Source organism: Pogoniulus pusillus, chromosome Z (genome assembly GCF_015220805.1).
Source record: "Pogoniulus pusillus isolate bPogPus1 chromosome Z, bPogPus1.pri, whole genome shotgun sequence".
In the NCBI taxonomy this organism is placed as follows: Eukaryota; Metazoa; Chordata; class Aves; order Piciformes; family Lybiidae; genus Pogoniulus; species Pogoniulus pusillus.
Window position 1 is genome coordinate 63,511,039 of NC_087309.1, and position 16,910 is coordinate 63,527,948.

The window sequence follows — 16,910 nt, forward strand, 5'->3', positions numbered from 1 at the left end:
TATTACACATGAGATATTCCTGTGATACTTCAGTTCCCAAGAGACCATATGCAGGTACCTCTAGTGTCTAGGCAGGTGTCCCAGACAGAGAGAGGTTTGGTTTGTGGTTTGCTTTTCCCCAGGGCTCATAGATAACAGAATCACAGAATACTTCAAGGTTGGAAAAGATCTCCAAGGTCATGCAGTCTAACCTCTGACCCTGACACTGAAGAGTCAGCATTATAAACCATGTTCCTAAGCACCAAGTCCACACACTGCTTAAACACCTCTGCCCTAGGCAGATCATTCCAATCTTTGAGAATCTTTTCACTGAAGAAGTATTTCTTAATACCCAGCCTAAACCTCCCCTAGCGCGGCATGTACCCATTGACAAATATTTTTAGTAACATCTTATACATATTCTACTGCAAAACACTCTTGTCTCCTCTGTTACAAACCAGTCTTTAGGCCAATGCCTCAGGAATTGATTGCTACAACAAAAGGCTCTCTGTAATTCTTAACCAATATAACTGGGTCCACTAGTCAAGACCTGTGTTGACAAAAAGCAAAGAAATAGGTATCCAGATGAGCTTTTTTTTTTACTATACTGCTCACCTGGTACATAATTCTCCTTCCAAAAATACCCTATGACCTCAAACCCTAGGAATGACTGCGTCTTTGGTATGAAGCTCTCTGTTGACAATGTCTGCCTCTTACCAGATACACTGACAGGGCTGTCCTCCAAAACAATGCTGTAGCTCTTTGGAAAAACCTATAGCTAGTAATTTTTTTCTCTTCTGGATTATGTTTTCTAGGTCATTCTAGGACTTGCTACAGAGGTCTTCTTACTTTCAGGTAAACTCGAATTTAATTCAGGTATGCCCCAGCACCGTCACTCAAATCATGTTCTAATGAATATGTTGAAATCCAGGGGCAGAGGCATAATTACGATTTAGAGGAGAAAAATAAAAGGTCTTGCATCTACAGGCAATCCTTGGCTATGCCATAAGACCTGATATAAGGTTTGTCTTTTCAGGTGACAATTTCTCTTTTCAGACAGATAAACACGAGTGACAAATGTATATATATGTATACACTTATATAAATGTATCTATATGGTGGTATCTACCTGCCTAGACAGTGTCTCTCCACCAAAAAAAAAAAATGTAAATCCAAAGGGCAGCAAACACACAGCTATTCCTGTCACAAGGTTTCTCCATGTATCTTTCATTATTTCCTCTACCTGAGTGTACTAAATCTCAGGTTGCAGTGTCTTGTTGCATTTTCATGTATCCAGGCCTTTAGGAGTAGTGCCCTGCACCTAATACTTGCAAAGTACAGCTTTCTCCACCTTTGCAGAAATCTTACAGTCTTTCTCTGTCAAAAGAAGAGGTAGACTCCTTCTCTGCAGAAACAAATGTAGGTAGATGTTTTGTTTACTTCACTTCCAAAAGACTCTGGGGCAGACAGTATAGCTCTGCATATGGAGAACAACTTTTACATTTACTTGGACAAGTAGAAAATACTCAACATTCTCCCACCCTTTGGAGGAGAATTTTAGCTCTTCTACTTATTTCCTAGGAACCAGGGGCAATCAGGGTATGATGAATTCATGTTCACAGTCTGTCTTCCCACATACTCTCTTTCATCAACCATAGAACACAGAGAGCTGTGCTGGAAACTTGGACTAAACAAATTAAACATTTACACTATTTGTCACAACACACACCAGGGGGGAAAAAATTGTTCAATGCATGCTTTGCTTTTGGCTAGTAGTTTCAGTGATTTACTTATGCCTACCTCCTATCTTAATACTAATGTAGCAGTTTATTTAAATAAACTTTTCAGGTCACTGAAATGTCCTTAATTTATTCTGCAAGTTCACACAGAATTGCGCTGCACAAGAAACTACGCTCTCACTGTCAAAGCAGTGTCATTTTGTGTACCAAAGGAGAACAGAAAATGCAGGCAGCAAATCATTAACAAAAACTCACAAAGCAAAATAAAACACCATCTCTAATTCAACCCCAAATTGATCTATGTAGTTGAAAAAGATGTTCCATGCCAAAGCTGACCCTGCAACGTTTACTCACATAAATACCATATTTAGGGCCAGTAATAATATATTTTTTCCCTTTAAATTATATATATATATATATATATATATATATATATATATATATATACATTAATTCTTATGAAGGAATTAGTTCTATACATTCTAGTTCCAATTCTGCATCTTTTGATGAGTATGCAATATGATAAGCAGTCTACATTCAACATGACTACTCATGGAAGAGGTTAACTTTCTGTTAGGGGTGGACATAAAATGTATCATTATAATCCAGGTTCTCTTTGGTAAGGAAGAATTATGTGAATACAAATAATGGCACATTGTGATTGCAAGAAAAGTACTAATGATTCATAAAATTGTGTTGGAGAAGTAGCTAGATTCTTCATGAACTGCATCATGTCCAGCAACTGTAGTATAGGTGTAAATATGTCTTTATTTTTAAAGAATATTTAAGTGGCCCTTTTAATCACTTGAAAAAGATGGTTCATCAATCAAAAATCCTAAAACCTGGTTTATTTGTTTTTTACTGGAGGAATTTCAAACTGTATGTGACAGCTAATTATATTAGGGGAAATATAGTGATGGCTATCACAGACTGGGGTGAAATACCTTATCTATCAAAGCTATCTGTTCTTAGAAATTACTGAATTTATAGAGGAGTCCTCTGAAGACAAGAAGATTTCAAGCATAGTAGGATCATGAAAAAAATGAGTGCTGCTGTATCAAAAAGGTGATAACAGGAGGCAGGTAGCAGCTTTTTCACATCTTCACCTCCCTTGATAATGTATGCAGTGGCTCATCATAGGTAACTGATGTTAATTTATTCAAGCACACCTGTACAGGGCTGGAAGTCAGGTAACCAGACAAAAAGTGTGCCTCTGCTTTTTCAGTACAGCTACCCAGAGGCCTATATCCACACAAATTTAGTTCTGGAGACACCAGCAGGTTTTAATAAACCACCTACAGATGTCTTGCTCCATACAAATCAAGGAGTTTACAAGTTTAAATCTGGACTGATTTAACTAGCAAGTAAGTGACATTATAACATTTGGCATTCTCACCCTGAGAAGATACTATTTTGTTTCAAAATTTATTCATGGAGCTCAATCACCTTTCCCATCTTGTGCAGCACACACAACACACACACACATGCTCACTTTTTGAGAAAACTGAAAGACAAACCCGAGCAATTAATAGTTCTGCTTTAGTAGCAAAAAGACAAAGTGAAAAGCTCTTGCTTTAGTTCTGTGAACAGGTACACTGAGAATTAATTTATTTTACATATATTGTGAGAAAGGAAAACATAATAATATATTGTTACTAATGCTGTGTCATTGCTTGAGAAACACAGATTTTAATATTGCCAGAACTGGGGTGAAATAGGGATTTAGCACACACGCTACGGCTGAGACTAAGAAAATGTCTGTATTTCTCCTTAAGATCTAACAGCAACTTCATAACTAGACTTACTGAAGGCAGAAGCTCTACCTGCCTCCTGTTTTGTGTTTTTGACCACAACATCCTTGGCTCCTGAAGGTGAGAGAGCCGCTTCACCTGTGAGGACCAACCACATCTATCTCTTTGTGTAGCAAAGTCTGTATCTGCTGGGGCAGGACTTGCGGATGAGGCTGGGAAGTGGGTCCCAGGGGAAACTAACCACTGGGGGCACGGGCACTTTCTCCTCACTCACAGGACAGACCTTCTATGAATCTAGAGAGAATCACTTTACAGGAACGATTCTTTCCACTGAAGTGTAGTTCTCACAGGAATTTATCTTCTTCCCTTCCCTCTCTTTCCTATCTAAAAAAAATTTATTTGGAAAATATGTTTTTCTGTTCAAAAGGAGGCTTAAGACATTGCTTCTGATCAACATATTTTTTTGTTATCTTTTTTTATGTTTACTCTTCACTTTCTTCTTACAGGAATATATTGCTTGAACATCTTGTCCTCACAAGAAAGGACTTCTGAAGTGAATATAGAAACACAACGGATGAACAGATAATTAGTGAAGAACAGAAGAAAAACTCTTTTTCACAGGTGTAGTGTTTCCAGGAAAAGGAAGATAGAAAGACTTCTCTGTTTGGGGAAAAGATCAAAGACATGGGTATTTAAAAAGTTGATGTGATAAATTATGTTACCTGTGGTTCAGAAGGTGATGAACAAAAAAAGGCTTTAAAAAAAAAAATCTAGGCTCAGTGGAGCTTGGCTATTCAAAAGCAATATACTCTAATTTTTAGAAGAGAAAACAGAATTAATGAGTCATTTACATTAAGGGCTGGGACTCTGCTTTGCTTTCCTCTGCCTTGAGTTGAAAAAGAATGTGATGTGGGACTCCTGAATCTTCTGGTTATCTCAACTCTAATTTACAAGGAATAGCAGTGTTTAGATAAAGATCTCAGAAGATCCTCTAACCTTTCTGTCAGAAGAATATTTACACGGGAGTTGACCTTGGCACAAATGATGCAGGAATGCTAAAAAATTACTTAGCTAGCTCTTCACAAGTATTGCTGTACGATGCTTTCCACAACAAGGGTTGCAGCTATGACATGGATAAAACAGCCCTTTAGTCAAAGCAGCACTACACTTGCTCCTAAAATGATCTGCTGCCTCTGGTAACAAGCAGTTTATATCACAGCTCCACCCTTGCAAAGCTCATTTTACAACAGCTACACCCACTGTCAACAATTTAGAGTTTTATGTATGTACAGAATAGGAAAATGTAGTAAACCTCTTGATTAACTAGAATTGCACTGGAAAAGGTCATAAGCTGTATCAGATGCCTTAAAAGGAAACAGAAATGATCAGCCAGTGTAATTAATCTCCACATAATCTTATCTTTTTAGAATAGAAGTAGAATGATGAAGTTTAGACGTTTAACTATTTATAATAGGGTTAATAATACAAAACTAGTAATATTAATAAAATTACTAAATATAAAGACTTTCAGTCTTTGTAAGTTATGAATGGTTAAAACTCTGTATTAAGAGGATAGTATTGAAAAATCATTGCATTTTACTTTCAAAGCAAAGAAATTCTAAGTTTCTTTACCTAATCAAAGATTATGTGATTCACCACACAAGCAAATCTCACAGATTTTTTTATAATCTGTCAAAAACAGAACATCCATATATGATAAATATTACCCAGGAATTGTTATTGTGTGCTTTAGGTAGCTTATTTCTTATTTTTTGTACTGCAGCTAATGGCAAAATGTTTCTGAGAATTTAAGTTCTCACTTTAAAATGCTACTGATTTAGTTACCCAGTTATCTTTGAGATGCTCTCCATAATCTGAATAGCAAGAAATTGCACACCTAGGTAATGACTCTCTGAAATAAGCTTATGCACTAAAAAAGACTACTAGTAACAATTAAAAACAAATTGTATGGGAAATTCTCTGGGTCAATTAAAGGTATGTTAAAAAAAACCTGAATAACTTGAACTTTGTAACTTTTCTTTACCTTTTTCCTTTCCTTTCCTTTCCTTTCCTTTCCTTTCCTTTCCTTTCCTTTCCTTTCCTTTCCTTTCCTTTCCTTTCCTTTCCTTTCCTTTCCTTTCCTTTCCTTTCCTTTCCTTTCCTTTCCTTTCCTTTCCTTTCCTTTCCTTTCCTTTCCTTTCCTTTCCTTTCCTTTCCTTTCCTTTCCTTTCCTTTCCTTTCCTTTCCTTTCCTTTCCTTTCCTTTCCTTTCCTTTCCTTTCCTTTCCCTTTCCTTTCCTTTCCTTTCCTTTTTCCTTTTTATAGAAGCATTTTTTACTCTCCTTAACAGCTGTGGCCAGCCTAAGTTCTAAATGGGCTTTTGCTCTCTAATTTTTTTCCTACTAGCAACATCCTTGAACTCTTCCTGGGAAACCTCCCCTTGTTTCCAAAGGCGATATACTCTCTTTTTTATCTTTAATTCCTTTAGCAGCTCCTTGACCATCCAGTCTGGCTGCCTCCCTCACCGGCTCATCTTCTGGTACAATGGCACAGCTGCTCCTGTGCCTTCACGAGTTCTTTCTTGAAGTAGGTCCAACCTTCCTGGATCCTCTTGTTTTCAAGGGCTATTTCCCAAGGAACTTTCTGAGTTAGTTCCTTGAGTAGGCCTAAGTCTGCCCTTTGGAAGTCCAGCGTGGAGGTTCTGCTGATGCCCCTCCTGGTTTCTCCATGTATTGAAAACTCTGTAATTTCATGGTCACTGGACCCCAGGCAGCCTCCGACCACCACATCCCCCACCAGCCCCTCTCTATTTGTGAGCTGCAGGTCAAGCAGAGCTGCACCCCTGGTAGGCTCACGTAACAGCTTCCTTTTCCTTTTCCTTTTTCTTTTTTCCTTTTCCTTTTCTTTTCCTTTTCCTTTTAATTTTTCTTTTCCTTTCTTAAAGTATGAGTGAAAAAAAAAAGTTTAAAATATGTTTTCTGCACATTCCTAGGCATTGCACTTCTGGATAAGAATGGATAGCTGAAGGAAGTTTTGAAGATATTTTCTTCAAGTATCTGAATTATCATGAACCAAGAGAGTATTACTTGGTCCTTCCAAGGATTTTCCAGATAATTATTGCAATCCAGGAGTGCTAATAGACTTAAAAAACATCAAGCATGAGTGGGCACACAAACTGTACCACACCTTTGAATTGTTTTAAAGTGTGGGGTTTTTTTTGTTTTTGTTGTTTGTTTGTTTGTTTGTTTAATCACTTTTAAATCTTTGCAATTAAATCATATAATATGCCTAGAAACATCTTTTATCCTAAGTAACACATAACTGAAGAAACATATTCTGAATATTACCAGTGGAATAATGCAATAAGGTACTCTTTTGCTTTACACAACTCAAAATTGTACATAAATAACGATTTTACTTTCAAATATGCAGCCTGCATTTTAAGTTTCTGAATCAGATTGTTATTTTATGGCTTGTTTTCAACAAGCTTAGTAAGACATAGGTCATGAAGTTTTTTCCAAATATGCACTTTTGAATGTTCTGGTCTCAGAAATATATTATCTATGTAAACACAGTCATTGCTTTCTTACAGCATAATGTTTACTATGCTGACTTTATTATTACCAATGGATTCCTACTGAAATAGGAATTCCTACTTGATACGTTGTATCAAGATTCAAATTCTAAAGCTAGCCACTTCAAGTGATGAATGGAAAGCAATTTTGCATAGTACACTGACTTTTCAAAATTTACTTGAGGAAACAGACCAATCTACCCAAATTACTGATTAGTAAAACCTGTCAATTTCATGAACTAAAAAGGGGTTGCACATATCATAGATTATGCCACTGACTCTTATCTTTCCCTTGTCAAACTCAAGTCTCATAAAAGTTATCAAGAAGTTACTCCAGGAAAACAGCATTAATTTAGTTGCACCTGCTTCACGTCCAGTGCTTTCATCCTACTGGAATGCAAACTTTCTAGATTGTCCTTCTTGACTGTTTTGAACTTCCGTGCATACACACATTCCTATTTTTCTGTTTGGTGGATTTCATAAATTTCAACAGAAAATGTGTGATATTTGATGACTGGACTCTCCATCAAATTAGTGAATTTTGGCTGCTCAGTATTCTTAACGCTAACTTGCTGTCATGAAATACTCACTTTCAAACTATACCAACTTCAATACAGTTGAAAAAAAAAAAAAAGAGAGATGTGTGTGAATGTATAGCCAGATTTAGTTCCTTTCCATATCTGACAACTTTTTACAACCTAATGAAAAAATATGAAGGTAAAGGTTGACCCAAATAAAGGGAAAGAGATGATCTAATCTCACCATCACCCAATGAACCAGAGATATTTTTGTTATGTCACATCACCACATGTGACAGATTTCATCCACAAGTATAACAAGTATGAAATAACTGTTTATCCTGTCACCTTGACAAATTCCATTTATACTACACTGTCTTCTGAAATTAAAAAAATTATGTAAACCAACAACAACCACCCCCAAACAACCCAAAACAACCCAACCAACCAGAAATCCCCCACCCCTAAAGAAACAAATGAAAAATCCCCAAAGAACTCCCCCCACAAAAGATGACTCCCAAAAAGAGAACCAAAACAAAACCAAACAAACCAAAACAAAAAATTCAACCAAAATCTGAAACAAAAAAACCCAAATAACACAAAAATTCACAGAAATGCACCTAAGCATTTAGGAACCAGCCGCCTCTGTTTAAGCCCAACTGTTTTAGTACTGAAGCAGCATACCAAGGGAATGATGTCATCTGAAGGGCCAGCAGCCCTGGATGATCTTTAAAAAATGTACGGGTCTAGTCTTTTCTCTCTGAATGTGCATAATTCCTATCAGTGAGGAGGGGAGTTACTTACATGCAGAAAAGAAAGTGAAGTAGACTAAATGACCACAGTGGATAAAGAGTTCTGCTAAAGAAGGATACAACTATTTTCTTAATATTTACTCGTTCTTGCTACAACATAGCAGCATTTTAAAAAATTGATGGGAAGAATAGTTTTATAATGCCCCCCATTTATTTTGTATATCCCTATAGGGATGGAATTAATTCTTTTATTCTAGTTGTTCCAGTCTCTCACTCCACCCATTCATCCAGCTGTCCATTCACCCCTTACCCTCCTTCCCACTTCTGCAGCTTGATATGCATGCATGGAGATATTTTACTGTAAGCAATTTACTATATATTTAATAATTTCTTGGTTTCGAAGTTGCAGGGAGAGAAAAAGAAACACAATAAAAGCTGCAGCTTATAAACAGAACTACAATGCACATGTTCACAGGCACACAAAAAGAATGGTTTATTACCTTGCCAGTCACTTAAGAAGATGGCACAATATATACTATTTTGAATGTCAGCTAACAATGAAAATCTTAAAGTGATGGAATTCTCTCAATGTCATGGGAACATGATTGTCACTTGCCATTACTGTGAATCTCTCTATTTCTTCATATATCCTAATCTGCCTATTCTTACATAATTCAAAACATTTAATAATGTAGAAAATCAATTAATATTTACTGACCTGTCTCTGCTTCTTCGTGATGGGAATGCGGCGTTACAGCCAGCCACTGTGCAGACATGCATCTCTTTTAAATGAACATTTCTGTAGTGAAGTTTCACACTATAGGAACTCTTGAAACTTTTCTTGCACACATAGCAGATCTTGGGGTCTGGGCTGGAGCACATTTCACCTTCTGGTGAGAACTTCTGAGGACTGCTGTAGTTGAATGTAGATGCAAAGCTTTCATGAAGGGCAGCCATACTGGCACTGCCTCCATTGTACAATCCATATTGGCTCATATAGAACATATCATATGTAGGGTCTGCATACTCTTCCTTCACTTTAATGACATCCTGGTTGGAAGAGTCATTGTGGTTTTCATCTGGTCTGTCACTGTGCATCATGGATTTTTCACTAGGTTCATGGAGGCGGTCATCGCCTTCCATGGATTCCTCACACAATTTGGGCTCTGATGACTCTGACTCATTTTCATAGTCTCTCTCATGCTCTTGGTCCTCTGAAGTCATGCTGTCTGCCCTTCTTATGTCTGGCCTGGAAATGCATCTGCTTCTGTCACTTTTGGAAAAATCCTTCACAGACAGGCCTGGGCTCATTTCTTCCTGAGAATGGCAGTGATCGTCATGACCAATGTCATTCACCATTGCACTGCTATCATTCACCTCCTCGTCTTCATCATCAAACTCATCAGCAGTATCAATAACTTCCTTTTCAATTTTAACTGGCATGCTCGACTTCCTTGGCTTCTTCTTAGGGGCAAGGTCAGCATTAGGCTCTGGAGTGGGCATCAGCACTGAAGGTACTGATGACTCTGAAGGAGGAGGGGGATGCTGCTCCATACCACTCACTGCTGGTATTATTGGACTTGTAGGGAGTGAGGTTGGAGGACTCACCATCTCTCCAGGAGTAAGTAAATTTCTGTAAAAAGGAGGAACAGGTTGAACAGTCTTTAAAGCTGGGAACACTAGCTGACTGGGAAGAGGGTTCTGTAGAACAGGATCTAGAGGGGGAGTGGTAAACCCCATTGGTGGACGTCCAGGGCTTGTTAACGTTAGGTTGGATTTTGTACTTGCTATGACAGGTGTGGCAGCACCTGATGTAGCACGAATTAGATCTTTGTCACGGTTATTCCTTAGCATAGGCATGTGGAGGCGGGGATTCGGGTTAGCACTGTGTCGATTGCGGCTTCTGAGAGAGCTGAAGACCATGTTACAGCCCTCAATAGTGCACCGGTGCTTGATCTTGAGGTGAACAGCATTGTAGTGGATTTTAAGAGTACCTTTGTCATAGAAAGTTTTGCCACATGCATTGCAAAACACTCTTCCTTTCCTGGAGGCTGACCCCATTCTCCTCATTCTGTGAATGCGGAATGAACTTTTGGTGTGTTCTGTTTTTGACAAATCATTGACAGGTGTAGGTGTCTGAACAGGTGAAACACAAGGTGGCTCAGTTTTGGGCTCAACATTTGTGATGCTGGTCAAAGCATTCCTGCTGGACGGTTGCTCGTTCTTGAAAGGGGTAGGGGAAACTTCAGATTCACTGCTTTCATTATACTCATTCTGGGTTGTCAGGTTTGGTTCACGGAGCCTCATTGCTGGCTGTTCCAGCAGGAGGCCATTAGGAGGCAGCCCCAACAGTGGAGCAGAGACTGGATTTATGTACTGGAATGGAAGTAGGAATGCAAGGCTATTTGGGATGTTTTCAAAATGATGAATGCTGGAAGGGTTGCTGTTCTCCAAATGAGCGAGGAGACTTGGGCTCCTGGTGCGATTATTGCTTTCAATAAAAGTCCTTATATCTGAATCTGTCTTTGAAGATGGCACAGCTACAGCCTGCCCTTCTTTTTCTTGAATTGCCATCAGCTCCACAATGGATTTGGTCTCTCCAAATCTCAGGAACTGTTGAAGAGTAATGATCTCTTCTTCCCTGGACATGATGGCCCAGCGGTCCAGCACCTTGCCTGCAGCATCCTAGAGGCCATATCAAAGAAACAACAAAGACAAACACAAAGAAAAAACTTATTGATTCTGCATAATCACCAATTCAATAGAAGGTGCTCTGCTGCCTGAACATGAAACACTAAGCTCAAAAATCAACATGCAAACAGCATTAATAGAGCTAGACTAAAAATTGAGAACTTTCCAGCCATGCAACTATAGTAATTAGCTAAATAAATGTATTTGATGTATCTGCTTCTTAAATATATGGAGACAAAGACTGAAGTCATTCATGGGCAAACTCCCTAGAAATTTTGCTGCAAGGCAAGTCTTAAAAATGGCACATAATACTTTCATGACAGCAATACTGAAAAACATATTCATTACCTACTTGCATCAAAACACAAAAATTAGGGCACTGGACTATTACGGGCAATTGATTGTAAGCTTGAAATCTTGGTATGGTTTAGACTTAAGTGATTACTTTTTTTGCAGGCTTGTTATAAATGACAGCTAAAAACACATAAAAAGTAAGCATCTGATGGATGTAGATAGCATAAATGTGTAAAAATGTTGTCTCTTAACATTGCCTTCTGATAGCAAGGGGAAAATCCAGAGAGAATACACATCAGTAATCACTAGCCTATCTGTTGTTAAATATACATTAAAAAGCATTTCACACTTTCATTTTTGCTAGTAAGCATGAGATTTGCCTGAAGGTAGGACTTAAAAATTCTGCAATGTAATGTCAGGCAATCCATTCCAGCTAGTATTGATAAAAACATATTAAAATACTTATATAATGAATACATCATTTTATTGGCATCTTCCCTTTTGGGCAAATGCTGGACATAACATCAGTACAGTAACCATAACTAACAAGCACTGTTGCAGGCCATCAAACTAGAATTATTTCAATGCTTCCTTGTGCATTAAACAGTTTGAAAGTCTTGCAAGACACACCACTGTACTTTCTCAGATCTTTTTACCTGAACACTTTGGAGTAGACACCATTACAAAACCCACTAGCTCTTGTTTGATTATGAAGCATGTAAATACCTTTCTTTTTTTAGTACTCACTCCCCTCTCCCCTCCAAAGTCCTGGTCTTATTTATTTATTTTATAGAGGAGTGGAGAATGCAATTTCCCCTAAATAGTAAAGCATGTAGCTATTTGATTATAGATGGGTTTATTATACTGGTTCTAGTGAATGTCATCTCTTTGCATACAAAGTTAAAGCAAAGGCCAATATCATGTACGTTTCAGTGCCTTAGATGCAACTGGAAAAGCTTTAGAAAGGCTCCACACATAACCATTCACAATCAAACCTTACAGGACTACAAAGCTCTCAACAGCAATTGATTTTGAAAAATCTTACCCAACTGACTCAGATGGAAAGTCCCATTAACTACCTCTATGGAGTAAACATTCAGCATCACACAGTGATGAAGGAAATGCTATGATGCAGATGCTTGCTGCAGTGTGCAGCATTTGTCAGGAAATGTCCACATGCCTTTTAACACTTTGAAGCATTGTGGACATCTTTTAATTTCTGTCTCTTCCCAATTCTACCTCTCTGACGGAGCAGTATTTTATAAGCAGTCACAGTCAGTGCTATCTAGCAGAAATCATCTAGAATGCCAAACAATTTCAACCAACAGCAAACAAACAAAACAAATGAAACAAAATAACCCAAACAACAAACAAACAAAAGGGGTGGGGTGGGGTGGGGTGGGGTGGGGGGGTGTTGGTGGCAAGAGGAGGGAGAAAACCAGCACCACCACAAATACTTAAATGACAGATTCATCTTTTAAAGCTCTAGGATTATATTATGTTCCCATGTCTACTGTCCCCATGAGAGTGACCTAAAGTTTCTTATATCTACTTCTCTCATAGCTGCCAGCCAGTCACAGAGATTTTACATTTTAGTAATTATTACCTGGATACAAAACCAGACTTGTGCAGATTTTGGTCTGCATGCCTTTGCTGTCATGTCTGACTCAAACTATACGTAGACATTTCTATTTCCAAGCCACAAGTATGAACTCCTTCTAACTGTTACTTGCATTGTTTGAAGGTGGAAATAACAGCACCTAATTTACACTGCTTGCATTTTTTGAGTTAGGATTCCTGTCTGCAGCAAGCTGCAGGATGCTTTGTAATGTACTACTGGTAGTAATTTGTTTTGGTTTTGCTTTAATTTGTAAATCACTCACAGGCTTATGTAGCAGATGGATCCTTTACACAAAAAAATCATGTTTAAGTAGATAAAAATTAAATGCAGACAGCAGAACAATAACTCAAGAGAACAGTAGGTACAGATCCTATAACAGATTCCCACACGTAAATGGAAGGTGGCATCACACAGTCTCTCAGCCAGCAGCAATACACTCAGATCATTGTGTTTATAGAATAGGCTGATATTTTCCAAATGTAGAGGTTCCCTATGTGCTCTTGGAAGAGTTATTCCACAGATGAGCTCAGCACTGGGCTACATGACCTACCTCTCAATGAGATGCCACCATCTTCCTTACATTTAGCTTAAGGATTTGCAGTGAGGAGAGGCAGACCTTCAGTAGCTGCAAAGTCCCACTGATCAGAAAAAATAGCAGTCAAGGATGTTATTGTCATGAGGTTAACCTCACTGCCATAGTAAGAGCAGGGAATCAGAAAGCTTCTCATAATTGAATTCCTACTAGTTATACCAAAGTTATATCTTGTTAATTTTCAGCAAGATGTTGTTTGGCTTTTTTTCCCCACAGTGAAAGTGAAGAAAAATTGCACAGATGCCTATATTTCATAGAAAACTGTGCTTTCATATTCTTCATTATTTACATAGTGTTGGCTTTCTATAGATCATTGTAAGCATGTATTATGCAAAATTGGATAAAGAGTGAATGGAAATATAATTTTTTGATAAAACCTAAAATTAATTAAAAAAAAATCTAACCATTATCTCATTTGAATTAAGCTATAATTAGCCAGGGATCTCTCTGTACATGGTAATACTTGATTAGAGGGTCAAGTCCTTTCTTATAGGTAATCGATTTCTTGTTTCTTACAATCTCTTACACTAAATTTTCTCTCCAAAGACATTAAATCATATTCACATTGAAGTACTTCATGACAAAAGGTTCCAATTTATATTTTTTCAGCTCACATATGATTAATCCAAGTCTTCTGTGATGTGTACAAGGAAGTCAGTAACACAGAGACACTATTGCATGCTTACAGCTGTAAGCCAGGCAGTAGACAAGTAAGTCAAACTCATACAACTTATAGTGATGCTCTTCTTTTTTTTAACCTATTACAGCTTTGCTTTAATTTTTATTTAATCTCATATAATCATAGAACAGTTTGGATCGGAAGGGACCTTAAAGATCAGCTAATTCCAACATTCTGTCATGGGCAGGGACACCTCCTACTAGATCAGATTGCTCAAGATTCCATAAAATGTGGCTCCTACCACTTCTAGGGTTGGAGCCCCCACAGCTTCTCTGGGCAATCTGTTCCAGTGCCTCATGGTGAAGAATTCTTTCTCATGTGTAATCTATATCTAGCTTCTTACAGTTTGGAGCCATTACCTCTTGTTCTGTCACTACATGTCTTGTAAAAAGTCTGTCTCCAGCTATCCTTCAGGCCCCCTTCAGATACTGAAAGGCCTCCCCCTAGCCTTCTCTTGATCAGGCTGAACAACCCTAACTCTCGTATTCTGTCTTCACAGCAGAGATGCTCCATCCCTCTGATCATCTCTGTGGCCCGATGCCGGGGTTTGCACAGAAGTAAATAGGCTGAGAAGTGAGAAGAACAGGCAGGGTAGGACTAAGACTAGGGTCACTCTGATAAGAGGTACATCTGTGGGGAAGTGGCTTGGGTAGAAGCTGAGATGTTTAGCTGCTATCTTGTAGGTGAGCTGTGCGAGGGGGCCTTGAAGTGGGGCAGGCTGGTCAGCCTGGGAACAAGCAAAATTGCTGTGGCTAGTGAAGCCTATCAGAATTACGTGCGTATTCACCCAATCCACTATATAAGTATCATGCTTAGCTTCAATAAACGGATTGACTTTCTGCGAATCATGTTGGTATAAGCTCGTGTCCTTCCAGTCTCCTGCATGGCCTTTGAGCAACCCAGCAGCCTTCCTCCAGGTCTACTCAAACAGTTCCATGTCATTCCTTCTTGTGTTAGCAAACCCAGAAGTGGACACATTACTCCATCAGGAGACTCATGAGAGCAGAGTAGAGGAAAAGAATCACCTCCCCTGACCTGCTGGCCATGATACAGCCTAGGATATGACTTGTTTTCTGGGCTGGAAAAGCACATTGCTGGCTTATGATGAGCTGCTCATCAACTAGCACTCTCAATCACAACTGCTCTCTATACATTCCTCACTCAGGATGTATTTGTGCTTGGGATTGCCCTGACCCAGTTCAAGGACCCTGAACTTGTCTTTGCTGAACTTCATGAGGCTGGTATTGGGCCACCACTCAAACTAGTTGAAGTCCTTCTGGATGGGATCCCTTATCCACCGCATGTTCCACTCCTCTAATCCATGTCTTTGCATGTCATCAGTCAGGATGACATGGAAGAGTGTCAAAAAATGTTGGGGTAGATTTATCACAGCTTCATATATACATCTTAATCATATTAAATTAACCTTCAAGGATACAAGACATAGCCTTGCCTTTATTTCTAACTCTAAATACAATTTGACCACTCTTTGTATAGATATGGATTTGCATACACACACGCTACATGAGATCTATAAAGTAATGCCATGGTTAATGGTCCTGAATGTGCTTTTTCACTTTTCTGGCTGTATGTTAGGAAGAGATGTGTCAAGCTACGTTAGGGTACAACTTGTCTTAAACTCTGGGTCAGACACAAGAAGTGACTGTTGTCAAGATGATTATCTTGGATGACACAAACAGACTACAAGTGATGAAGACACAAATATCACCCTAATTTTAAGAGCTTAATTGGAGACAATTACAAATTTCAAGTTTTCAATTACCCTCTAAAATGTCTCAATTAAAAAAAAAACATATTTAGAAAGTAAGAGCAGTATGCACAAACATGCAGCATAAACATGCACTACAACCCTTGAATTTCATATGAAACCAGTTGTTTTGAATGCTCACTTCCTGTGAGCAGCTTCGTTGACTACTTGTATTACCTGCAAGTAATTTGGTACATCTCCACTCACACAAATACACATATGTTCATACCCACACACACTTTTTGCATGCAGCATATAAGAGTTGAGAAAGGTTAACAAAGGTAAACAAGCCTGATGTTCTGGAGAGCACTGAAGAATTATTTTGGGGCACTATTGTGGTAACTCCTAAGAACCACTAGAAATTATATAGAAAAATACATTGCCAGCCATCATATTTTAGCATGTGTGCATATGCACCATAAACTACTGTTTTTGATGCATATCAGCTATGTAATGTTACAAAATATTACATACATACATGTTTGATTAATAGTTAAGCAAGCCTAGTGTTTATCACAAATATTTATTCTATAAGCACTTCCTAAAGTGCTATATATTTTCTAGTCGACCTCAAACAAACATTTTCAATATAGCTGTAATAGTTGAAACACAGACCAAAAGACTCATTTGGTCATACTATAATTGTAGAGGATGGTTTTAATTAGGGTGTAAACAGAAAAAAAAAATCAACATTTGTTTCTAATAAAGACAAACTTACACTATTTCCATTATTTAGGGTTTGTTATTTTTATTTGGCTGAATTTGCCAGGCGCATCTCTTTGCTTCCCAATTAAAGTTTAGACTGTCTACATCATGGGTAGTCCTACTACTCCTGGGGTAAAAGTTACCAAAACTGCACAGCAGGACACCAACTCAGATTAGGCAATGTGTAACACCTCTTGCTCATTTTGGCTAATTTCTACTGGCCTCTGTAAGGCAGAAGAAATTTCCAT

At 38.2% G+C, this 16,910-nt stretch overlaps 1 protein-coding gene across 1 annotated transcript in view; it reads right to left on the minus strand.

Annotated features, from left to right (window-relative positions):
- Nucleotides 1–16,910, minus strand: part of BNC2 (basonuclin zinc finger protein 2) — a 359,908-nt gene that overhangs the window by 15,018 nt on the left and 327,980 nt on the right. Inside the window, exon 5 of the mRNA XM_064176653.1 lies at nt 9,031–10,997. Coding sequence (XP_064032723.1) covers nt 9,031–10,997 — 1,967 coding nt within the window. The remainder of the gene's footprint in view (nt 1–9,030; nt 10,998–16,910) is intronic.